This window comes from Ambystoma mexicanum, chromosome 7p (genome assembly GCF_040938575.1).
Source record: "Ambystoma mexicanum isolate Mex_15411 chromosome 7p, UKY_AmexF1_1, whole genome shotgun sequence".
Taxonomy (NCBI): domain Eukaryota; kingdom Metazoa; phylum Chordata; class Amphibia; order Caudata; family Ambystomatidae; genus Ambystoma; species Ambystoma mexicanum.
In genome coordinates, this window is record NC_090939.1 from 481057612 (window position 1) to 481084721 (window position 27110).

The window sequence follows — 27110 nt, forward strand, 5'->3', positions numbered from 1 at the left end:
CCTGGTCACCTGACTTTGGTCACAAGGTATATAAGGCCGCCTCTTTCACCCTTGTGGCGCTAAGCCCTGAGGACCGAAGGGCTGTGGATCTTACTGTTTGCTGTGGCGAGTGGAAGGAGAAGGAGAAGGAGAAGGAGGAGTAGAGGGTGTTGAGGTGCGTGTGCCTATACCTTTAACAGCAGCTGACCTGGTCACCTGACTTTGGTCACAAGGTATATAAGGCCGCCTCTTTCACCCTTGTGGCGCTAAGCCCTGAGGACCGAAGGGCTGTGGATCTTACTGTTTGCTGTGGCGAGTGGAAGGAGAAGGAGAAGGAGAAGGAGGAGTAGAGGGTGTTGAGGTGCGTGTGCCTATACCTTTAACAGCAGCTGACCTGGTCACCTGACTTTGGTCACAAGGTATATAAGGCCGCCTCTTTCACCCTTGTGGCGCTAAGCCCTGAGGACCGAAGGGCTGTGGATCTTACTGTTTGCTGTGGCGAGTGGAAGGAGAAGGAGAAGGAGAAGGAGAAGGAGGAGTAGAGGGTGTTGAGGTGCGTGTGCCTATACCTTTAACAGCAGCTGACCTGGTCACCTGACTTTGGTCACAAGGTATATAAGGCCGCCTCTTTCACCCTTGTGGCGCTAAGCCCTGAGCACCGAAGGGCTGTGGATCTTACTGTTTTCTGTTTGGCGAGCGGCGTACGGCGATATCGCACAGGTTAACTGCTACCCGAGAAATGGATCCATCAAATCTACATACGTCCAAGGTGCCACGAAGGACTAGAGCACAAGTAAGACAAACAGCGACGACTACCATGACCCAAGCAAACATCAGCAGAAGCAACAGAAAAGTGAGTGAATACTTTTCTTGCGTGTCGCAATCTGGTAATACTGACTTAACTGATGGCAACGCTGCCACACAGTTGGAAGAGGTGTTTGAACCCGTGCAATGCACGGACGAGGATGCACCCATTAAGCAGAACTCACCATCGTCCCTGGCTCCTCCAGTGTTGGCTGAACTCAATTCACCCCCCCTATCCGCCCCATCTCTCCATGTACATCAGGCGGAGGAAGAGGGGTGCACAGTTATAACATCCGCGAACGAATCGAAGAGGGCAAAGAATAACCTTGATTTGTCGAGTCATACGAGCACATCTAACCTGGATGAGCCGACTAGCAGTGGTACCATGCCGCCAGCGTTGTGCGCGGCGGCTGCTGCCGGTGCGGCTGGAGGTGTCCCGGTTACAGAAGGGGCCGCAGCGGCCTGGTGGTCCAGTGCCGCGTCTGACTCCCCTGCCGCGGAGCTCGCTGATGACGCAGGTGGGCCGGCCGGGGGGGCGCGCCCTTCAGCGGCAGCCAAGGTCACGTGTGTGGATGGTAATGTGGGCATCCCGGGGCTGGTGTTGCGCCTGGGAGATCTGGCTGCCGCGGTGACTGACGCAGCAGCGTCTGCACGCCCCGAGTTCCATACGGGGCTGTCCAGTGGAACAGACAGTGCTAGGTCTGCCAGTAATAACGCTTTGAACGACAGCCCTTGTAAAGAGCCCAGTGAGAAGACCGTTTGGCATCAGAATTCGAGCCCGCCTACACCCCACACTATAGAAGCTGCCCCGTTGAGCAATGACAAAAGAAACTCACTAGAGGTCGTTTCGGCCGTGCTACAGAATCTGATTAACTTAAATAAATCTAGATCGTGTAATCGGCCATCTGTATCTACCATAACAGCCGAAATATCTCCAAAAGCCCCTCAGAAAAGAAATTGTATGAATGTCACCGAATTAAATCGTGATATATGGGGATCGAGCAACTACAAAAGAAGCAAAGCATACACTGCAGAATCGCCTGAGAGCCTTTTTCAATCTCAAGATGGTAACGTTGTCGATTCCCAGAAAAGAATACCGATCCCACACACGAGCAGTCACTCTAATAACAAGAAATCCCAGTTCGCTGTAAGGGAAAGTTCAATTTGTGAAGAGACGTCTGATGATTTGGAAACGTCAGATTCCTCGATGGGAGACCGTCCCTTCCCAAAGATAAGGAGGAAATGGGCCGGAGGGAGACGTTTTGCTCCTGAGACAGAGAGGAAGATAGCAGAAGATCGAACTGCTCCTTGTGTTCATGTTCCCTCTAGCGATCTCATGATGGCGCTTACTTCGGCAATGGCAATCTCGATGGCACCCTTTACTAAGTTATACGAATCCTTGAGCGACAATGTCAAGGACGTTACTACGTTACTAGCCTTATTGAATTCAAAACTGATCCATCTTGAATCAATGCAAGAGATAGAGAGACACAAACAAGAAGATGTATCGCATCAAATTTTGGCTGGCATCACAGCAGTAAAAGAGGCAAAAAAGAATGACATGATTGATAAAAAATTATTCGCTGAGGTTGCAAAGGAAGCCTTGTCCTTGTTTCATAGATCACATGTTATCAAAAAAAGCGAAGACCGGCTGGGCGACGAAAACCCAGAAGAGCCGGGAAGTAAAGCCCTGCCCCCTAATGTGGATACATTTGCAAGTTCCTCTCCGTTGGCTAAGATGTCGCCTCTACGTTCAGAACCAATCCACCAATTGAAGCAAGTCCTCCAGGATGATAAGGCAGTTGATGCCGCATCAAGTGAGGTGATTAACATCTCACATGAATCACTGAAAGACAGATCATATACGCTGGAAATGGAGGCGCATAAACAAATGACTGTGAGTGAACCTCGGGATAAAAACGTTGGCCAAACAACTTCGCTTGATATTTCCTTTAACACAGCATTTCTGCAAACAAAAAATGCATTCAATCCAGCTTTAGGGGACGTGCAAATGCCCTCCGGCGCTTCTACAGTACAGAAAACTACAGAGCTGGCCCCCGAGCTGCAACTCGCAAAAGTGGCAACTCCAAAGCCTGTAGGCTTGTTTTCCATCTTCGGAAGCTTAGACAACGAAGTGCATTCGCCTGTACATGCTGGCAGAAAGTCTTGTAACGTACAATTGAAAAAGCAAAAAAACATGCCTGCCAGAAAAAAAACGCAACTAAAAGGAGCTCGCAAATTTCTGCGGAACTTAAACATGTTCCAAATAGTTGACAAGGCCATTACTACCAGCTTGAAATTAGCGGATACTATTAAGGAGACTCAAAATGCTCATCACGAATTGGATGACTTAAAGTCCAAGGTGTCGCAGAGTCCGTCGAACGATGAGGACTTAGTCATACAAACAGAACTCTTGAACATGTCAGTTTACGAAGATAACAGCGATCCTGATGATGAGGTGAATAAAACTGCTGTTGACATATGCGCCGTTCAAGAAGTGGTTACTTCTTTAGCTGGTAAAAACATGAGTAATAACCCTCAGAATCCGGCACTAGAAAAACAAAGCTGTCCTAAGTTGGAAACACAGCAACGTGAAACTCCTTCAACTTGCCCCAATCGAGTAGCCAAAAATAGAATTTGCGAGATTATGCCACAGGTTAATGAGGAGCCTGACATAATCAGAGAGCAGAGGAGTCCAGTTTTCCTGACCTTGCATGCGAAAAGGGAAAAACAAAGGCTTCAAGGCCTACTTATGTCTCAAAAATCTGATCTAACTGGGCCACTTGCCAAAAAAAAAGAATCCTGTTCAGAGGTGTCCCCTGTTTTTGACGCCATTACAGAGAAATCCCAGAAACTGGTCTTTCATAAGGCCCTCCCGGCGACATTAAATCTGAAAAATAAAACAGCGCCACATGCTCCTAGACAAACAGAACCCTCATTGCTGATCAAATTAGTGCTTGAGCGTCTGGAGGGCGAGGATAATCTAATTTTGAACAGATCCAATGTGTTAAAACTGCTTCACTATGTACCTCGACTTCGCTCTTTGGAGTCGAAAGACTTGAAAATAATCGAATTTCCTGAGGAACGTCGCACCGACAAGGTGATTCTACATGTAAATTCCAACTTAATCGCAAATGTAATCTTGGAGGCCAATGAAGAACTACTATCAATGGGCTTCGACACGTATAAAGCGAGAAACCCGGAACAACGAGAAAACGATAAAGATGCGACGATAACTGAGCTTGGCGATATCCTGTTTCCCATGAAATGCACGTCTAAAGCTCACGAAGAAGTGAGAAAACTAGCTCAAGGAGAATCAAATCGGCAGGTCCATCCTGAGCAGATTGATCGCTCTTGCACGGCCCAGTTTCCATCTCTTCCGTCCCAAGGCTTTACGGCGGCAGAAAAGAACCCGCATAGTCGAATTGTCCCAATTGAGAGAATTAAAATTACTATTGAAAATGGGAGCTGCCCAGGAAATTACGTGCCAACACAAACTAATAACCAAAGGGAACCCGAACAGGCGGAAGACTGGAAATGGATGGCTGTGGCCTTGAATGCTCATTCGAGCAGCTAATGCCCAAATATTATTACCGAGCAGGAATGTTCCTTTGCCTCATGGAACACACGCAGATTTTTACATCTTCTAAACAACAATTGGGCACAAGATCTTCAATTTATTTGTTTACAGGAAACCTGGATGTGCGAACTACCAATAGCTCCAGAGTACGAGTGTGCACTAAATCCAGCGATTAAAGCCGAGAAGGGCCGTCCAGTTGCAGGCCTGTTAACAATGATCAAAAGATCATCGGGCTACCGACTGCACAACTCAGTCAATTACACTGCATTCATTCAAGTCTGCGAGATACGCAAAACTGCTGCTGCTGCCAATGCTTGTGACGCGATCTATATCATTAATGTATACTGGAACCATCAACGGACTGGTTCACTGCCATTCGTCGACCAAATTACTGCAATCCTTGATAAGTTGCTGGAATCAAGCAGTGGAAGCGCAGTGATAGTTTGTGGTGATCTAAATATCGATTTCTTCAAACCTCAGAATTCCTCTAAAAACCGTTTGGCAGAGATATGGAGAGAAGAGATGGAAGTGAGAGGGCTTGCGATGTTAAACGGTCACACGCAGGGTGACATTCCAGCTAAGTCCACATGGCAGCGCGATGGGCAAAGTTCCACTATCGATTACATGTTTGTATCTGATACGTTGCATAGAAAAATAAAAACTATGAAAATCCGCTCAATGCCCAACAGTGATCATGACATGCTAGAACTTAGATTCCTTGACACGAAAGGCCTGCAATGCAATAAGTGGAACTCCAAAGTATTGGTGGAATCCAATCGCCTTCGCTTAAAACTGAAAGAACAGGACGTGGTGAAGATAAGCCGCCAGTTTAAGGCAACGACGAAAGAGGTTGAATATACGCCAATTCTGTCTCAGTTCATAAGCAAGAATCTTGGTCTCAAAAACCAGTCATTTGCGAAAAAACATAGCTTTGACCTTATGATAATGCAACGGAAAAGATCCATGAGAGCAGAGATTCGAAAAAACAATCAGGGCCCCAAGTATGAAAGAACTGCAAAAAACAAAGCGGTTAAACAAGCCTATAAAAACTGGCTTAAAAGTCATCGAGTCGTACGACAGCAAAACGACGCCGAAGCAATGATGAAGATGCTCAGGAATAAGAACAGTGGCGAGTTCTGGCGTACCATCAACTGCATGGAAACCTCACAAATGGCTCTGCAAGCGTGCCCAGTATTAGAAAAGGAGTGGGTCAAGTACTTTACAGACCTATACTCCAAAGACGTTGTTCCAATTGTGCCAATTTCCAACATAACCTCATGGAACCTACACTTTACCAAGGATGAAATCCGAGAGATAATTGTGAGAGCTAAAAACTCTCGTGCGCCCGGTCCTGACGGGTTATCTAATTGTATGATCAAACAATTTCCGGACCTATGGACTGACATATGTTATGATCTATTTACGAGAATCAACCAACAAAAGCAAGTCCCAACCTCTTGGAAGACTGGCATTATTGTGCCGATCTTCAAGAAGGGGAATAGAGCATCACCAAATAACTATCGCCCGGTGGCCTTGCTTGATGTGTTGGGTAAGATTTTTGCATCTCTCTTGAAAGTGCAACTGACTAACTGGGCCAAAACAGCGAAAAAAATAGATGAACGACAAGCGGGCTTTGTGAAATTTGTTGGATGCTCGCTAAACCTGCTGATTCTAAATCTGCTTAAAATGGAAGCCCTAAGAACGAACACAAAAGTGTATCTTGCCTTCGTCGACTTCTCCACGGCCTTCGACATGATCGATCGTGAACTGTTGTGGGAAAAACTAGAGTTGTGGGGTTGCCCGGTTGGCCTACTAGCGGCAATTAAAGCTCTCCACACAAACACCTCAATTTCCATTCGGTTGGATCCTTCAGGAACGTTGTCCACCCAAATCAAGACACTGAAAGGAGTGAAGCAGGGTTGCCCACTAGCAGCTGCGATTTTCAGTCTATTCATCTCCGATATCGGTGAAGCGATTCAAACAGTGAGATCCTTTCCACCTAATCTCAATGGATCGAAGATAAACTGGCTGCTGTACGCAGATGATTTAGTAATCCTGGATTTAACACCTATCGGGGTCCAACGCAAACTTGATGCTGTACAGAACTACGTTTACCAGAATAATCTGAAGATCAATACATCTAAAACAGAAATATTGGTACTCGAGAACTTGAAAACAAGTCACAATTCAAAAGGCTCAAAGTATGTATGGTCTCTAAATCAAGAGAAATTGCAGATATCAAAAACTGTAAAATACCTTGGCATGACACTCAATTCCAGTATCTGTGAGGAGCCTTGGGGGGCCGATTCAAAAAGGAAATGTGGCCAGTTGGCCTGTCAAGGTCTGGTAATTCACAAAAAATATGGGCAATTTTCAATGATACCATTACGCAACTTTTATGAACAAAAAGTAGTACCAATTCTGGTATATGGTGCAGAAAATGCCTTTGGTTGTCCATCAACACACTGGAGTTCACTAGAACATATGTTCTGGTCAAAGACCCTAAATCTACCACCTGGAATCGCAACTGCCTGCATACGGTATGAATTAGCATTAACCTCTTTGCATGCGAGAATATGCTGGAATCAACTTGCACTATTTCGAAAAACGTGTGTAGAAGCGGGAATATTTCAATTCCAGATATTTCACAAGGCGGCATCAGGAAGTCCAGATATCCTTTCTCAATGGATAAAACGATGTGAAGATCTTCTGGCGATCAACAACATCAGCTTGCAAATGCTCCATAGTAATCCTGCGGCCGCAAAAGTGCGACTATGGCGTGCTGACTGGATAAATACATGTCGTGAGCGATCGATGGCTAATGCGATGACAGACTCTCCGACGGAAGCAAGAAGGTACAACATCTTGCAAAAATATTTGTCCCGCTTTCCAAACGCAAAGGCAAGAAGATTATTTTTACTGTTCCGGTTGAATGCATTAAGAACTAAAGAGCGAACCAGTTATTGGGCGTGTAATGCGGGTCAAACCTCTACTTGTCGCTTTTGTAATAAGGAGCTAGAGTCCTTAAAACACTTAGTCCTCTTCTGCTCAGCTCTAAGAGACGCTAGATCAATACATCTGGGTCAATGGGCGGATGCAAATCGTTCTGCGTGCGCAAAAGAGTGGTGGCGGAAAATGTGGAATGGACTGGACATGAAACTAATCTTGCCCTTGACTTCCTTTCTGGCTATTATCGTAGCGAAATTAAAAGAGAACGCAGGTCAATAAGGAGCCGGAGAAAAGTGTTGAGAATTCTTAAAAACCATTTTTAAGGGGTAATTTGGGTGAATATCTTTGGCCGAAGGTTTGGGGAGAATGAAATCGATCCAGTCGGGGGCATTGATAAATGATGACGGAGTCGGTAAAACTCTTGTTTGGTGTAGATGTTTGTGCAATATTTTAAAGGTTTGTTTTAAACCAATAAAATTAAAATTAAAAAAAAGAAAATACTTTTTTTTTAAAGTTGAAAGTCTTCATTTTGATCGTGCACTTTTGGTCGACTGCAATCCAACTACTTTTTCATATTTTATTAGAGGTGAAGGGGGACTACACTTCCCACATACCTCCATATTCCTCGCCTCTCTACATTACCCCCACTTCACTACCCCAACATACATACACATCTATATGTATATGAAATTGGTCGATTCGATCAGAAGTGCCTGGCCAAAATGAAGACCTAAAAAAAAGTACTTTAAATGACAGGATATCGTGCCAATTTTTAGGTGCTCTCTTTGCCCTTTGTGGGTCCCATACATTTTTGGTGGCTTTGTTGGCTTTTCAATTTTTCTTTTGTAGCTAGAGGGGGGTCTACTGAATTCCTCCTGCCACTGTAACCCCTTTGCGCATGTACTGCCCTTAGTAGCCCATATGGCTACTAGGGAAGGCGTGCTTCTTAAGCACTTCATTTTGAACTTAGGGTGATTTCATCACCATACAAGCATGTTGTAGAGTAGCATGACTCCAGCTTTATAGTAATCTTGGCCGGAGCAACTCTAACACACAGTGTATCGTAGCCAACGACAGGGTGATGTTTTGGCCCTAAGTCCTCCGAGTTCGACATTGACTGCGCTACGATGGCGCCACATTTTCTAACAATATTGTGATTGATGGGCTCCCCCTCACTTCACTGTTCGGGACATTGAATATCTTACTTCTGCTGACGGCCAGGCTCGTTTGGATGATCTGGAGCCAATGGTTGTAGGTGGCACACACACTGCCTGCCTGCTGGATTGCATACATGCATCCAATTTGGACAACCGCTTGATAATAGTGTATTGTTTTCTTCCCCTGATGAAGACGTTTGAAAATCTCTGTATGTCGAAACCGGTTGGGGCTGGCTAACTACAGGGTCCGGAAAATCTCCATTGTGTACCCTGATTTCTTGACCAAAAGAAATGGTGTTATGTAATACTACATGGCAAATGATGTGTTGGTGTTATGGAATTTTATTATTGATTATGATTGAGTGATTGATAACGTGTCTGGTATGACTGAATACTTGATTGGTAATTTCTTTTGACAATAGATATATTTGTTTGATTGTTTTAGTCTTCTTTTGCTAAATGGTGGGATGTCCATTGAATTGGGAATTGCATCTTGTGCTTTGAATTAAGTGTACGATTTACCTTCTACTAAAAAAAGAAAAAAAAGAAACATCAAATAAAAATTTCTTTGATCAATAAAGACCTAGATTCTTCTTCTATTATTCTCATTTAACTGTCTCTGTTTCTAGGTTTAGGGACACCTGCTTTTCCATTTATCTGTAGAGTAGCATGTGGGCAGCCGTAATTTAGTTTTGGCTCCACCAAGGGTGTTGACATTTTTACCACATTAGTAGCCCAAAGCACCAATGTGGTAGCCATTGGGTTAATAATGTATTTTTTAAGTCCTGCTCCTGACCATTTGTTTCGGGCCTTCCCTTTTGTCTGTGTGCACCACAAGATAGGCCAAATGTGTCAGTTATGCTGAAGAGAACTCTCCCCCCCCCAAGGCCATCTCTGGACTCTCGGTTTGTAGTTTAAGCTGGTTTAGAGTCCCCAGACTTTCCAGTCTATATCATGTGTGGGTGGGTCAATGTGTTTGGTGGTTTTTAAAGCCAGCCCGACTGGCTGGCTACCAAATCTTTTTTGGTCTATGGTGTGATTGAAGGACTGGATAAGGTCCACCCTTTTGCGAATGTGTCATCAGTGGGAGACCCTGCACATTCCTCAGATTCTTACACTTACTGCTTGCTACTGAAGATGGTCTGGCACTGACATCATATGCCCAGGTACTCGTTCCATTTTCAATTTTTTGGCATTTTATGGCCAGGTTATTACCATTATGGCAGTACCTGACAAATGCCTACCCTAAAGAACAGCCCACACTTTTGGCTTTGCTAATGCTTATTTTAGTTAGTTGTTTTCTATAGTGGTGTGGCCTGTTAGCTGGATAGAATTCAGGCTAAAGAGCATTCATTTGGATTTTTAGCATCCGCCCCTAGCTTTTGTTGTGTTAGGTAGGGAACCTCCCTCATAGAAATAGGGTAAGTCAGGCGTTTAATTCCTTTTCTTTGAATACAACTTTTGAAACATGACTCAGAATCGTCCAGAGTCTTTCTTCTGGTTCAACACAGTGCAAAACTAAAAGGACCCTGCATAGGGTATGCCCCCCCCCCACTGTATGAAGAAACAGCACACTTTTGGCCCCATTGTGGCTCCTTCTGCTTTACCACATTGAGGCTTGCCCAAGGATGAAATGTCAGTATTAAGTCCCTGGGTGTTGTACTAGAAAACCCAGACTCGAAGACTGATGCTTCATCAGGCAAGTATTAATCGGCCAACACTCTTTAAGAACCATGTTAAGTAAGCTAATACTCGCAATACTGCAAGAAAAACGATCTATCTATAATTCATAACATCATAATACATTTGTCACATGTGGGATGTTTTAACCCCCTCTGCTCTGCCCTGCGACATCCCTGTGTGCTGGTGGCACCAGAATCAGCAAAATGGCCGCATAATCTCTGGGCGGGCCAAAACCTATGAAAATTGCGCTTTGAAACCAGAAACGAAGGCTGCCAATCTACTTTGCCTGTTGTCAGTAGTGGCAAGGAGACTTCACTGCTGAAACATGACACTGGGCTGCCTACCAAGTAAAAAAGGAAACTGCATGAAAGACAGTACTTTATTGCAAGAAACCCATAAATTGCTCTTAAATTCTTGGTTGCTGAAAATACAGAATACTGGATCAAAACACCACAAAACATCCAACATCCTTGCTGGGTGTTACCCGTCCCTTCATTTAAGGAATCAATATGAACCCACAATGTCAGGAAAAGTGGAATCTATCATCAAAATATCCACAGTAAAAAGTGTGCTTGCCTGTGGAAATCTGTCAAAATATGGGCAAAGTACCAGCGGCTGCCTGTGACTGTTCCAAAAGCATGCATTTAAACTGCAAAGTTGCACCATTAAGATCTAATGTCTTAAACCTGTGACCTGTCATTAAGAGGAACATAGGTTGTAACTATTTAATCTCCATGATCTAGAGACTGGAATCAGATTTCTAGCTGCTTGATTAAAAATTGCAAGTTTTATTTTAAATTAACAAAATGTTATAATTTGACAGTGAATTTAGCTGAAACTGAGAGTCATCAAACCAGTTCCCCCAGCTTCCCCAACAAAAGGCATCTCTCCTGCTTCTCACCAAAGGCCAGGAACTCACATTCAGGTGTTGATTAAGAGGGGAGGAGATTTGGGCTGCTGCTCCTGGAGGAGACAATGAACCTTCCTTGGCTGAAAAGATATGCAGATTGTAAGTGTCAACAGTGGCCTTTGCCAGAGGAAGAAGGTGGGGATTGCTCTTGAGCTACAAGAAACCTTTGGAGGTGGGGATAGACATTTTTGTTGATTCAAAATAGACAAAAAGCATATTTCTAAAAAGACTGACAAAGGACAGTGCGAATCTGTAAAAATTGTAAAATGACAGTATTGTTAATGTGATTTTTTTGTGCACAGTTTAAAAGGACCCAGAACTCTGTGCAATGTTCTGAGAAGGCGCAGTGAAAATTCTGGTTTTATAGCAATTGTATTCATGTCAGAAGCACAAAACTTCATACGATTATGCCCAGATATCATGCGCACACATGTACAAAATTGTAGACAAATCAGATGTTGTGTCCCAGATAAAAAGTGCAAAAAATTGTCAAATCCAGACCCACAGAAACGAGGATTGGAAGAGAGTGCGCTCCACAAAATATGTGATCTATGTATGTCATTGGTACAAAAATTGTACACATGTAAAGATGTATTATATCAGAAATAAATTTTATGTGCAAAAGGCAAAGGGGAGGTTTTCCCTGCCTCATAAACCGCATCATCATGATGACACTGTTTTCCCCTCCAATCAAGGGAGAGAGCAGACTTTAGCCAATGGACTACGTACGGGATGCGCCTAGGATAATTCAGCTTAGCCACCCCTTTATGAAACACATAAAAAGAGACAGCTGAGGACCTAGAAGGAGACTGATCCTCCCACCGTCTCGAGATTGGTGAAGCACTTTGAAGGAGATCCATCCATACTCCTTGTTCCAGACTCCAAAAACTTTGCAAGCAGAAAGGCTCAGAGCATAGCTGAACCACTTTCAGCTGGGCCTAACTTCCAGAACCCATCCCTTAACTTAAAGGGGAAACCAAAGAGCAGCCAGGCTGTGCTGTAACTGCTTGCCTGCCAAATAACTATCTTCATAACCAGAAGGGCAGATTAAATCCCCATCTGGTGGTGCCGTGCTGTGCTGTGCAGACCAGAGAGCCATTGCAGATCCTGTCCAGTCCTGCCGTGCGGTATCCAGAGGGCCTTGCTTATCGCTGACCCGTCCAGTCCGGTGTGCCGAGCAGTCTGTCCCAGAAATCTTTGACCAGATCCCTGACAATTCCATTCAAACATTGGTAGTGAGTATCCATAGTATAGGATTTTTCACTAGCCTATGTACTGTCCATACTCATCCCTATTCAAATCAAATTTATCTCATATCCAGAACTGTATTGTTAGAAATCCTTTTTGTTTTGCCTGAACTCTCTCTCTTATCCTATAGTCTTTCTGTAATAAAATTGTTAAAATCATCTTTGCGCTGATATATTTTATCTGAAGAAAGGCAAGTGTCTCGGCGGGCAGAAACCTGATCGGTGACATCCTGATCTGGTGGCTGTGCTGTCGTGCAGTTTGTATCTTCTTAGTCCATTCCTAGTGTAAAGAAACCTTGTTTGTATTTTAAAAAGCGCATCCTTGTTTTACAATTTTGCCTCTTTCCGAAAAAAAACAACCTCCACAAAAACGTTCATACCTTCCTCATATTTACTTAAAGCTACCATCCTAAGCTTTCCAATGAACCCAAATCTGCATCTCAACTCCTTATAGTTTTTCCGCAATCGCGTTTACAGCGCGCAGAAAAGTTTGCCGCAAATTTTTCATTTGGCTAAAATCTAGAACGTGTAAAATAGCTTTTCATTGCACCCGACCTCAAAATTAAGTTCTCAATTTGCTTATTATTCTTAAATCATTGCTAGTGTTTGTCTGAACCCATACAAAGTGGCTCCCATTAGTATTTAAATAATTTCAGTGAATTAAGCAATTTTCCGTGTTTTACCCATTCCATTCAAGCCAACTGTAAAACCATTTTTGACAAGTTTGCAATCATTCCTGTTTCTCTCTGTGTGTTTGCTGGGGGAAACAAATATTGAATATTGACATATTTGTTTGAATTCTGCATTCCTGAACCCTGTTCTCTCTCCTTCCATCTCTTTATATTGCATATTGTGGGGATTGAGGAGTGTGCAGGGGGAAATAGTAATCACATTGCCATTTGATTGAACATACCTAAAGTATTATTTCTATGCTGCATTATTTTTTCCCATCATTACTCATTGTGATTCAAGAGATTGTTTAGAATAACATCACCCCATTGGTAATCATTGTATAACCATTAAAAATAGTGTGATATATATTGTGAAATCCATAAAATAAATATTTTAACTTTGCAAACCAACCTGATTCCTGGTTCAGTGTGACCGGGCGGGTTAAAAGAGAGGGACGTGATCTAAGTGGCACATCATTCAGAAATAAGAGAACTTATAGACACAAATAATTATTTAAGGGTTTCAGCTGTGCATCACACGCTAGGCATTGACTTAGGTGAATTGCCGGGTTGAAATCACTTACAAGATTCGGGGCTCGATGCCGGGATTTCTGAATTAGACCTACCACTTGTGACAGTGTAATAAAGCGTGCTAACTAACGGGGGACATAAACCCTGTTGGGCTACCACACTGTGCTACACTGTGGAAAGCACCCTTAAATAGGAACGCTCTAAGGAATTTGGTCTGTTTTGCAAAAATAAAATAAACTCCTGTAAATCAGAAAGGAAATTAATATTTCCGGAATGGCGACCTTGGTAGAAATCAATATGGCAAAAGAACACCTGCTGCACGTATTATTTGTCAGGGGTGAATGGACAGAACAGGATCAGAGTATTTGGTTGCAGGGAATTAAGGGACAGGCTACTGCAACAGGATTAAACATATGGCAAGATCAGGGTCCATTACATTTGGCACTGAGTGAACTGTATATGGCCCCTAAGGTAAAAGAAGAGCAAAGTAAGATTGCCAAAAATGAAACCAGGCAGTACCTGATAACAATAAAAGAAGATATGGATATCCTGCAGCAGGAGAAGGTAGAGCAGGATACCAAAGTAGTGACCCTGCAGAAGGAGTGCTAAGAAAGTTTGGACTCTCTACTGCAGAGCCAGAAAAAGCTGGAACAGCAAATACATTTTAACAGGGCATGCACAGAGCAGGTAGTCACCCTGCAAAACCGCCTAGACCAAGAAAAAGAAGAAAATAATGTATTAATCCTCAACGACCTTGACACCCAGACAGAATTCGATGAGGAGCGCCAGAAAGCTGGTGCACTCCAAAGACAAAGGGACAACCTGGCTGCAAAAAGGGGTACTCTTGTTCAGGAAAGGGACACCTTAGGCCAGGAGGTCAGTTATTTAAAAGATAAGATGGAAGAAAATCACCTGGCCCTTCAGGGACTGGGTGTGCTCCAAAAAGATTACAGAAAACTGTTAGAGCACTCCAGGAGGATGGAAGATGGTCTGGCAAAAAGTGACCAGGCCAGTAAGGACAGGACTCAGGAGGTAACCCTCCTGCAGCAGAAATTCGCCCAATATTCAAAGGTTACACAGGAAGCACAGAGAGACAATGAGGCTCTCTGTGAGAAAAATAACAGGCTCCACAGACAGGTAGCTATGCAGGAACAACTGATAAAGACTAGCAAGGCCTTGATAGAGGAACAGAAAGGTCAGGTTTCTGCATGGCAACAGGGAGCAGGGTCTGAGAGAGATGAGGTCCGCTGGGAAAGGGAAACACCTGAGCATAACCTCAGGAAACCTAGTACCAGAGGCCTTCATCTCTTCCACTCAATGGACTCTGCCACCCCCATGTCCACTGGCGCACATGAGCCAAGGGCCACAGGGATGGCAGACTTCAATCCAATTAGGAATATGGGGCTCATAGATCAGCACCTGCCAGGAATGGATGGGCGGGCATCTGGATATGGGTTCCCAAGTGCTGGGGACATATTCTCTGATCAGAGAGACTCCAATGAGGGGAGGGTCAGAGAAATGGATCCTCAAAAATACCATTTACCCAGAGACCAGATGGTAATATTTAGTGGGGAACTCCATGAGTGTAGGCCCACTAAGGACATCCTGAAAACCTCTGCCTAGCTAGGACAGAGGGGTGGGGGTACTCAGCAAATCCTGGGAGCAAGGAGGAATCAAAGGACTCCTCTGAGTGCCACAGGACTCAAGAGACTAAGGCCCCACATTCTGCCAGCCATTCCCAAGCTCGCAGAATCCGGGAGAGCCTAGAAGACCAGACAGGCACCTCTGGTAGCAGTGCCTCTGAGTCAGAGGATGAGTGGACCAGGGTTACCCGAACCAAGAAAGCCAACAAGGTCAAGAGGGCCTTGCTCATGGATCCCCTAAAACAAATTAAGGCCATTAGGAGCGTCATCACGCCTTATCACAAGAATGCAAAGTATTCGGTTTGCGAGCACCTTAAGCTCTTTCAACAAATGATGGAGACTTCCCATTTGAAGGACAGCCAAAGCTGTATTCAATATGTGAAGTGGACCTTCTCTCCGAGTACTCCAGCTTCTTAGCGGGGCTGTAGGATCAGAATCATTCCAGATGGTCCACCTATAGGGCGGCCATCATGAAACATTTTTCTGTGCACAGGAATCCACAGGAGGCTTGCAAGGCAGCCTACAACTTGCAATGTGGGGATGATCAGGCCCCACAAGAATTTGTTCAAGAATTAAAGCTTGCCTTTGCACAGACCACTAGAAGGGTGCGCACTGACAGCAAAGAGTTTGTAAATACTTTCTTCCACGCTCTCCCTCAGTACATCATGACCCAGCTAGTGAGGGACTTTCACGAGAAAAGATCACTAGACTGGGTCATTGAACAAGCCACGCGCATTTGTGAGGTGCAAAAGCCAGTGGAAAATAAAAATAATCCCAAAAGCCCCAAAACAACAAACACCCCTGCTGCTGCTAAGGTGGCGGAGGTGAAGGTTGCCCCATTTTAGATTTAGAGATGGGGGGCCTAAAAACCTGCCTGCACAGAATCAAAGCAACTCGAAACCCAGAAAGCCCTTGGGCCAATCACAAACAGGGAGCCAGGGAGGCAATCCCACAAATGGGACACCTAACTCCCCTGACTATATCAGCCCACGCTACAAGGGCAATGGACCCATCCTGGGTTATGTGTGGACTCCCTCCTGGGGCGGGGGGATCCAACCAGACAGCAGCTAACCCAGGGAACCTCCCTCCTCACTTCCCCCAGGAGGGCAGTAATCCCCCAAATACTGGACATAACTTCTTCCCAAGGTACCCGGAAAATTTCAAACCCCAAAACAATCCATCCTTCTTTCCCCAATTTCCTGAGCCCAGACAGCCCAATCCGGGGGAGGGGAGGCCAAGGGTGGAGGGGTACCCACATTTCCGTAACCCGGGGTATTTTGGGAGAAGGAATAGCTACCCTTCCCAGGATCAGCCCAGGGGACACATGAGGGTCCCGTACCAGCCAGAGCGGATGTCACAACTAGAGTACCAGGTCCAAAACATGGCAAAGGATATGGGTTGCATGCTGAGGGCTCAACAGAACCCCCAGATGAGCATGGCGGTGCAGAATGCCTAAAATCCAGGTCCTGGTAGAGCAATGACTGGGGAAGCACCCCGACAACCCACCGGTTCCCAGGGAGGAGGCACAAGGGGAAGGGGGGTGTAACGCCTTGGAGGAAGCTTCCTTCCCCACTTGTAAAAAGACCCTGGAAACCCAGGAACCAGAACCAAAATCTCCTTCCCCTGAAAGTCTGCAACCCATGGAGCAGAGGAGGGGTAGGAGAAATAAAGAGCCCAAAAAGAACCATTTTGAAGCGGAGGTACAAGTCTTCCAGTTTGAAGGAGAGGGATTCTCAGGGGATCCTGGTAAAATGATCTTCTCCTTCAGAGATGGGGGAACTCCTCCCAAAGAAAAATTGGTCCCAAAGGATCCAAATCCAGACTGGGTAGATGTGGGGACTGAGTTGGCACCGCCCATCAGCAAACCCCAGAATCAACAGCACAAAAATCCCCTGGGTCAAACCAATACTGGTGATTGCCTCCAAAAAGGGGGGAGGGGCAGCCCAGAACCAGGGGAACCCAAAACTTCCCCCATATCTAGCTGTCACCTTTTTCTTTCAGATTCCCAAGACTCCAAACAGAATCCTGCCCAAATCAACTTTCCATCAGTGTCCAAAACCAAGAAACTAACCCACCAGTTGTCCAAAAATGTACATTATCTTTGCCCCCTTGAGGAAAAGGAGGGAAGATTTTATGCCCCGGTTCAAATACAGGGGCAATGTACAATTTTGGCACTGGTGGACACTGGATCCCAAGCTACCCTTCTGTCAAAAAAGGGCCTGGGATCAATTGAATTCGGAAAGGGGGAGAAATATCAAATTCCTCTCACCCCTCTTCCTGGACAACTTCAGAACTTCGACGGGAAGGAAATTCCCATGGAGGGGACTGGTCATAGTTGTGACTCCAGAGGGCTCACCTTGTTTACTAGGGAATGACATCCTGCGTAGATTGTCACCCCTAATAGATTGTGTAAACAAGGTCCTCTGGACCCAGACTAGCCGACCAATAAAATTGAAACAGAGTATTAACCATGTTAGTTTAAACGGCACATGCCACATGGGTGAACAAAAACCTGACCAAATAGAATTTCACTTCCAGAATAACCAAATCCCAGACGTGACAGTAATTGCAGTGGGACAACAAACTGGTGATGGGGGGGTCCTCTATTTCTGAAAATCAACTTTCCTTCCAGTCTAAGGTGGCATTCCACACTGGAAGGAAACACTCTGAAATTCTTTACAAATTCAAAATCAGAAAATCCCACTCCTATTGTCCAGAAAGATGAGAAACCAGCTAAAAGCCTGGCTGATATTCAGAAAATTGGAGAGCAGTTGTTCATCCCCATTCAGTTAAATGAAGGGAAGGACTCTGTTCTCGCCCGAGTATGCGTGAACAACGGTAAGAGCTTCATCAGCGAAGCCATGTTCTACAAACTCCCAAAAGATCCAGCCATTCCCACATTTAAACTGATAGACAAATGGCAAATGGACATGGAAACATCTAATTCCAAATATCTCCTGCTTAGCAGGTGTATGCTCAGAATTTCCATAGGCAACAAGAGTGTAGTCCATAATTGTGGGGTCGTGCGAGATGTTCCTGCTTTGCCATTAGTTTGGACTAATAAACTTCAAAGCTTGGTCTCGATTAGCGGGTAATCCCATGGGCTTTGATGACCCAGAGAAAGCATTTAGGTCAGCTCAACTGCTGCATTATGCAGTTGAAATTCAGATTGGAGAGGAAGTCGCCATCCCAGAAAGGACCCGACAATTCTCACTGGAAGTGAAAGATAAAAGAGGACAGAAATTGAAAAACCCTGACGCCTATATTCATCTTAATGCTTATTTCCAACAGCAAGGGTTGGGGGTAAACCCAACACCACTAGTCAACATAGAACACAACACAATTCCAATAGAGGTGGATAACAGCGACTTAAAGAGTATCACTCTAGCCGCAGGCACCATTATTGGAATGGCGGTTGATGACCAACATTTTTTCATAGATTTAGGTAATTAACTCTTAGGACCAATCCCCAAGGACTGTTTTGACAGTGATAGTGACGATAACACAACACCAGACAGGATCTTCACCCGGCATGGGGGGAATTTCCTGGTGTACACTTCCTGCCCTCATGGCAAGGAAGATGTGACCTGTGACTTCAGGAGGGATGAGGTGATATTTCAGGTCCATGAGGGCTGCCTTCCCCATCTGAAGCCACCCGTCCAAATCAGCACTTTGACCAGGGACTTCTCCACCCAGCTGGAGGAGGCCACTGAGATGGCAAAACCAGAAGTCTTTCCAGGCTTCAGGCAGATGGTTGAAGAGAGAGTCACCCTAGCTGATGCCTGTGAGACTCTGGAGCAGAAGCAAAAATTGAAACAAGTTTTCTTAGATTTTCAAGATCTCTTTGCGGTGGACTCATATGTCTGTGGTTGCACCGACATTCACACCACAACAATTCCCACGGGCTGAGGCATGACTCCAGTGTTTGTGAAGCAATATCGCTTGCCTCTCGCATCAATGGAGTCCCTTACTGAAATAATTAAGAACCTTGAGTCCCGTGGGATAATCCGTCCAGTCCACAGCACCTTCAATAATCCGGTGCTGGGGATTTTGAAGCCAAACGGCCAGTGGAAACTCTGTGCTGACTTAAGGTAGCTCAACATACGGGTCCATACTTCCTGATGGCCTCTTCCCTACATTGACCAAGGGCTGGCCCAGATCCAAGGGTCACAGGTATTCACTGCAATAGACCTGGCCAATGGGTACTGGATTGTACCTGTCAGTAGAGAGGACCAATACAAGCTAGCCTTTACCTTCGGGGAACAGCAGTACACATGGACTTGGACTCCATTCGGATACATCAACTCCGGCAATGAATTTAACATTTTTCTACATAAGGCCATGCCCGACCTGGGTGAAAGGGGTAACCTGGCCTATGTAGATGATGTTCTCGTCAAAAGCTCGACTTGGAGGAACACATAGCGGAGATACGTTATGTTCTGACACAGTTGAGGGCTGCCGGAGCAAAACTCTCCTTTCAAAAGGCACAGTGGTGTAGAACCTGTGTCAATTTCCTGGGGCATGAGATTACTCCTCAGGGTCTCTGTCCCTAGGAAAAGAAAGTGGAAGCACTCCAGAAATTAAAAGACCCCACAACTCTGCGGGAACTAAGGAGCCTCCTTGGACTAAATAATTACAGCAGAAAGGTCATTGAGGACTACGCAGAGATCACAAGACCCCTGATCAATCTTTTGAAGTGGGGGTCAAGTGGGAGTGGGGTCCAAAACAAGCGGAGGCAGTAAGACAACTCAAGAGAAGCCTTTCTCAAGCGCCTTGCCTAGAATACCCTGTCAAAAACAAAGAGTTCTTCTTGGAGACAGGGTTCTCAAATACATGCTCGACTGCAGTATTATATCAAAAGCATGATAAGGTCAATAAAGTAATCTCCTATGCGAGTAAGACTTTATCCTCTGTGGAGGAAACATATAACGATTATGAGAAGGCACTCCTTGCAACGGTGTGGGCAGTGAAGAATTACAGCCGTTTATCCAGGGGGAACACATCATAGTGGAGACTCCACACCAGCCTCTGCAATATCTCCAAACTGACAGAATCTGGGGCGGAAATGTGAGTAATTCCCGAATTACTTCCTGGATTCTGTCAATGCAAGGCTTTCCTGTGGAGGTCAGATATGGCCGAAACAAGAAGAGTCCCCTCGCGCAAGGTCTGGCTGACTTGCTTGATTGTACCAGAGAAAACTGTCTGGAGGATGAAAGTCTTAAAATCAAGGACAACATGGAGGCATACCTTAATTCCCCACACAAAGTCTATGAAGAAGACCAGTGTGAGGGAATGCCCACTGTCTATGTGGATGGATGCTCTTACCATGTTGACAACGTGGAAAAAGAACTTGTGGCCGGCGTAGGGAATGCATGGGTGAATGATGCCCCAGAATGCTCCGCTGGGTACAAAATCGGTCCCCGAAGTAGTCAAGTGGCAGAGTTGATGGCTGTGCATCAATCCATCCTCACTGCTGTCCAACATCAACTCCACAAACTGATCATAATCACAGTTTCTGATTATGTACGGAACGGGTTCATGGAGCACCTGGTTAACTGGAAAACCAGAAGCACGCTATGTGCTAATAATAAACCATTGAAACATGGACAATTTATCCAAAATATTGATGATCTGGTCACCTCGAATGGGATGACCATCTACTGGAAAAAGATCAAGGGTCATTCTAAAGTAGGGGGACCAGACAACATTGGAAATTACCTAGCTGATCAGCTGGCCAAAACCGGAGACATCAAAGGAGATCTACTTGAGATTGAGTTCTGTTGGGGGAAATCCAGGTCACTGCTATCACTAGGTCCCAGACAAATGCTCACAATGAAAACTCAACTGCACAATGGAGTAAGGAAACCCCAGATGCTGACTTGATTACGGCTCAAAAAGGGGATCCAATAATTGGTAATTTCTATCAACACATTGAGGACCCGGAGAACTTTCCCCTGACGGATACCGATTACATTGGGAAAGAGGACCTCAGAGTGTTGATGAAATGTCCAAAAATGTTCCGAATCCAAGACGGTTTGTTGGTAAGGAGATCCCTAGCTGGCCATGATCAGTGGGTGGTCCCTACCTTATTCCGAAGCCTGATGCTAAGTCACGCCCATGATGCGGCAACAGCCGGTCATAGGGGGTTTCATACAACACTTGAAATCTTAAGAGAGGTTGCATACTGGCCACACATGTGGCAGGACCTCGACCAATACTTGAAGAGGTGTTTTGTGTGTGCACAATTTCAGCCAACATCCAACACAACGTGCGCCTCTCCAAAAGAGGGGGATGACACTGCCTTGGTTAGATTTACAAGTTGATTTTATCGGGCCCGTGATTCGCTCCTCTAGGGGGAACAAGTACATGTTGACCGTGACATGCTTGTTCACTAAATGGGTGAAATGTCTCCCGGCCCCAAATTGCAAGGCAGAAACAGCAGCTGCCCTGATGATCAACCACATCTTCTCGCGTCTTGGACTACCCCAAAGGATCGAGTCAGACCGAGGTAGCCACTTCACTAGCGAATTGATGACAAAGATGTGTGAGATACTTGGGGTCAAAAGGAAACTACACATTGCCTACCGGCTAGCCTCTGGTGGTGCAGTGGAGAGATACAACAAGACAATTGTGAGCATATTAAAAAAGTTTGTGTTGCAGAGTCTGGGCCAAGTTGGGACATCCGACTACCTCTTGTCCTGATGGCCATCAGATCTACCCCTTCTTCAGCAACTAAAATGTCACCGTTTGAGCTAATGACTGGACGAAGGATGGTGCTTCCCCAGCATCTGCTCTACAGAACCCAAGTGCATACATTGATAAATGCCTCCACAACTCATGAGTATGCTGAAAATCTGAGAAAACACCTTCAACATGTGTTTGCCTATGCTCAGCGAAATCTAGAAAAATCTGCGGATATTTTGAAGACCCACTATGACCTTGAGACTACTAGGAAATAATACCAAGTAGGAGACTGGGTCTATTTATACAATTTCCAAAGGAACAGGCCAACCAGCGCAAATTTCTGCCTCGCTGGTGGGGTCCTTTTGAAATTGTAGACAAAATTTCACCAGTCACCTACAAAATCCATATCCCCAAAGGCAGTTTGGCAGAGGGGGAAGATAAGTGGGTCCACATCAACCAACTGAAGTTTTGCCATCCTAGGCACACTCTGCAGCAACTAGAGGATTCATCTAGAAACCCAGAGGGGGACACTCCAGGCCCCTAGAATTCCAACAATAAAACTATTCCATTTGTTATAAATAGGAATGATTGCAAACAGAAAAGAGTGTTCTCATATGTCAAATGTATGTGTCTGCCCCTCTACATGAGTAGTGGTGGGGAAATGTCTACAAATATGCTCTGTTTTGTCATCCTAGAATTTGAAACCATGGATCCTAAGCATCAAGGAGGACCACTCGGGGACCGGAAGGAGAAACCCAAGGGGCCCAGGGTATCGCCCCATACTCTCATCCGGAACCGGTGAGGGGAACCTGTCGATCTACCACTGATGGGAGAAGCAGATGAATGTTGCCATTTGGACCAGAAAAAAAGAAAACTGAAAATCCCAATCTCGCGACTTCCCCTTGACGGGCGGTCAAGAGTCAACTCGCGAGGGGGGGCTTTGTGGGATGTTTTAACCCACTCTGCTCTGCCCTGCGACATCCCTGTGTGCTGGTGGCACCAGAATCAGCAAAATGGCTGCAAAATCCCTGGGCGCGCCAAAACCTATGAAAATTGCGCTTTGAAACCGGAAAAGATGGCTGCCAATCTACTTTGCCTGTTGTCAGTAGTGGCAAGGAGACCTCACTGCTAAAACATGCCACTGGGCTGCCTAGCAAGTAAAAATGGAAACTGCATGAAAGGCAGTGCTTTATTGCAAAAAGCCCAGAAATTGCTCTTAAATCCCTTTTTCTTGGTTGCTGAAAATACAGAATACCGGATCAAAACACCACAAAACATCCAACATCCTTTCTGGGTGTTACCCGTCCCTTCATTTAAGGAATCAATATGAACCCAGAATGTCAGGAAAAGTGGAATCTATCATCAAAATATCCACAGTAAAAAGTGTGCTTGCCTGTGGAAATCTGTCAAAATATGGGCGCAGTACCAGCGACCGCCTGTGACTGTTTCAAAAGCCTGCATTTAAACTGCAAAGTTGCACGATTAAGATCTAATGTCTTAAATCCAAGTGACCCGTCATTAAGAGGAACATAGGTTGTAACTATTTAATCTCCAGGATCTAGAGACTGGAATCAGAGTTCTAGCTGCTTGATTAAAAATTACAAGTTTTATTTGAAATTAAGAAAATGTTATAATTTGCAGTGAATTTAGTTGAAACTCAGAGTCATCAAACCAGTTCCCCCCAGCTTTCCCCAACAAAAGACATCTCTCCTGCTTCTCACCAATGGCCAGGAACTCACATTCAGGTGTTGATTAAGAGGGGAGGAGATTTGGGCTGCTGCTCCTGGAGGAGACAATGAACCTTCCTTGGCTGACAAGATATGCAGATTGTACGTGTCAACAGCGGCCTCTGCCAGAAGAAGAAGGCGGGGATTGCTCTTGAGCTACATGAAACCTTTGGAGGCGGGGATAGACATTTTTGTTGATTCTCAATGGACAGAAAGCATATTTCTAAACAGACTGACAAAGGAGCGTGCAAATCTGTAAAAATTGTAAAATTACAGTATTGTTATTGTGATTTTTTTTGTGCACAGTTTAAAAGGACCCATGACTCTGTGTGGTGTTCTGAGAAGGCGTAGTGAAAATTCTGGTTTTGTAGCAATTGTATTCATGTCAGAAGCATAAACCTTCATACGATTATGCCCAGATATCATGCGCACATATGTACAAAATTGTGGACAAATCAGATGTTGTGTCATGGATAAAAAGTGTGAAAAATTCCCAAATCCAGACCCACGGCCTCACAGAAACGAGGATTGGAAGAGAGGGTGCTCCACAAAATATGTGATATATGTATGTCATTGGTATAAAGATTGTACACATGTAATGATATATTATATCAGAAATAGATTGTATGTGCAAAAGGCAAAGGGGAGGTTTTCCCTGCCTCATAAACCACATTATCATGATAACACTTTGTTTTTGCAGACTTTAGCCAATGGACTACCTAGGGGGTGCGCCTAGGATAATTCAGCTTACCCACCCCTTTATGAAACACATAAATAAGCTGAGGACCTAGAAGGAGACAGATCCACCCACAATCTCGAGATTGGCAAAGCACTTTGAAGTAGATCCATCCATACTCCTTGTTCCAGACTCCAAAAACTTTGCAAGCAGAATGGCTCAGAGCATAGCTGAACCACTTTCAGCTGGGCCTAACTTCCAGAACCCATCCCTCGACTTTAAGGGGAAACCAAAGAGCAGCCAGGCCGTGCTGTAACTGCTTGCCTGCATAAGAACTATCTTCATAACCAGAAGGGCAGATTAAATCCCAATCAGGTGGTGCCGTGCTGTGCAGACCAGAGAGCCATTGCAGATCCTGTCCAGTCCTGCGCTGCGGTATCCAGAGAGCCTTGCTGATCGCTGACCCGTCCAGTCCGGTGTGCCGAGCAGTCTGTCCCAGAAATCTTTGACCAGATCCCTGACGATTCCATTCAAACTTTGGTAGTGAGTATCCATAGTATAGGATTGTCACTAGCCTATGTACTGTCCATAATCATCCCTATTCAAATCAAATCTATCTCATATCCAAAACTGTATTGTTAGAAATCCTTTTTGTTTTGCCTGAACTCTCTCTCTTATCCTATAGTCTTTCTGTAATAATATTGTTAAAATCATCTTTGCGCTGATATATTTTATCTGAAGAAAGGCAAGCATCTCAGTGGGCAAAAACCTGATCGGTGACGTCCTGATCTGGTGGCTGTGCTGTCGTGTAGTTTGTATCTTCTTAGTCAATCCCTAGTGTAAAGAAACCTTGTTTGTATTTTAAAAAGCGCATTCTTGTTTTACAATGTTGCCTCTTTCTGAAAAAAAACGACCTCCGTTCATAACTTCTTCATATTTACTTGAAGCTACCATCCTAAGGTTTCCAATGAACCCAAAACGGCATTTCAACTCCTTATAGTTTTTCCGCAATCGCGCTTACAGCGCACGGAAAAGTTTGCCACAAATTTTCCGTTTGGCTAAAATCTATAACGTGTAAAATAGCTTTTCATTGCACCCGACCTCAAAATTAAGTTCTCAAATTGCTTATTACTCTTAAATCATTGCTAGTGTTTGTCCGAACCCATACAAAGTGGCTCCCATTAGTATTTAAATAATTTCAGTGAATTAAACCATTTTCCGTGTTTTACCCATTCCCTTCAAGCCAACTGTAAAACCATTTTTGACAAGTTTACAATCATTCCTGTTTCTCTCCCTGTGTTTGCTGGGGGAAATTGGGATTGATATATTTGTTTGAATTCTGCATTCCTGAACCCTGTTCTCTTTCCTTCTATCTCTTTATATTGCATATTGCGGGGATTGAGGAGTGTGCAGGGGGAAATAGTAATCACATGGCCATTTGATTGAACATACCTAAAGTATTATTTCTATGCTGCATTATTTTTTCCCATCATTACTCCTTGTGATTAAAGAGATTGTTTAGTGTAACATCACCCCATTGGTGATCATTGTATAACCATTAAAAATAGTGTGATATATATATATTGTGAAATCCATAAAATAAATATTTTAACTTTGCAAACCAGCCTGATTCCTGGTTCAGTGTGACTGGGGGGGGGGGGGTTAAAAGAGAGGGGTGTGATATAAGTGGTACATCGTTCAGAAATAAAAGACCTTATAGACACAAATAATTAATGAAGGATTTCAGCTGTGCATCACCCGTTAGGCATTGACTTAGGTGAAGTGCCGGGTTGAAATCACTTACACACATTTCATCTTAGAGTCTGTTACTGCTCTGTGGTGCCCACTGCTGTCCAGTGTTCCAACCAACCAACATAGGAAAGCAGACCTGTAACCTGCATCACTAATGTGTTTGGCTTATTCAAGTAATACGATTGCTTACCTCTGTTAGGTTACATAATGAAAACCGACATTATTGAAATTCTCTTGTGGAGCAGTGACATTGGTAATATCTTTCAGTTTTTGCTGTTCACTTCACCACTAAAGTAAGAATTACACTAGGTGTATTTCTAAGTCCAGGCTTTTTTTATTGAGTAGCATAGCTGCACAATTTTCTAAAGAACATGCCCACATGTGATGTTGTGATAAGCACTGGGTTTTTTGAGAGAAGGAATGCAATGGAGTGAGGAGGGGGGCTCTTTTCAAATTGAGGAGTTAGACGTGTCCAGTACCTCTCTGGCTGCTCTTTCTCCAGCTTGAACTGCGCCCTCCATATATCCGCTCCACTGCGTCGCTGTTTCTGTACCAGCAAAGTATATTCTTCCAACTGGCTCACGAATTACCCTGCAAAATAACATCTAGCAGTTAACACAGGCATCAAGTAAGTGTTCATTTACAGGTTCAAATGTTAGTCATTAACTTTCTACATCCGTGGGTTGAAGGAAAGGAAACTTTGGTAGAAGCTGTTTACTTCCCGTGCCACCCATTGTCTGTTCTTTGGGCCTTCCTTCGAGAGCAACTTCCAGAAATCTGACCTGTATTTAAGCCCTGACAAAGTTAAGCTGCATTTGGTGATGTACCCTCCAATAAAACCTGTACCTATCACCTTCTAATGTCTATTAGGTGCCCAGGCCAGGAATAATAGCTTCCAGCTCAGAGCAGAAGCAATGAATCAACACACACAGGCAAAGACAATAGATCCGACTTCGTAAATGGAGTGTACATTTGTTTCATAAAGCCTGCCCTCCACTGCAGAGTAATGCTTTGACAACCACTACATTTTTGTAGCATATAACATCAAAAGTCAAATAACATACCATTTTAGCAATGTCCATGGATACAGATTGCAACATACCATAATTAAGCAATA

General features: G+C 44.5%; 1 protein-coding gene across 1 annotated transcript in view; it reads right to left on the reverse strand.

Moving 5' to 3' along the window:
* The window catches only part of LOC138526130 (amine oxidase [flavin-containing] A-like), a 493108-nt gene that overhangs the window by 43286 nt on the left and 422712 nt on the right, over positions 1-27110 (reverse strand). Inside the window, exon 13 of the mRNA XM_069636505.1 lies at positions 26473-26584. Within this exon, the coding sequence (XP_069492606.1) occupies positions 26473-26584 (112 nt within the window). The remainder of the gene's footprint in view (positions 1-26472; positions 26585-27110) is intronic.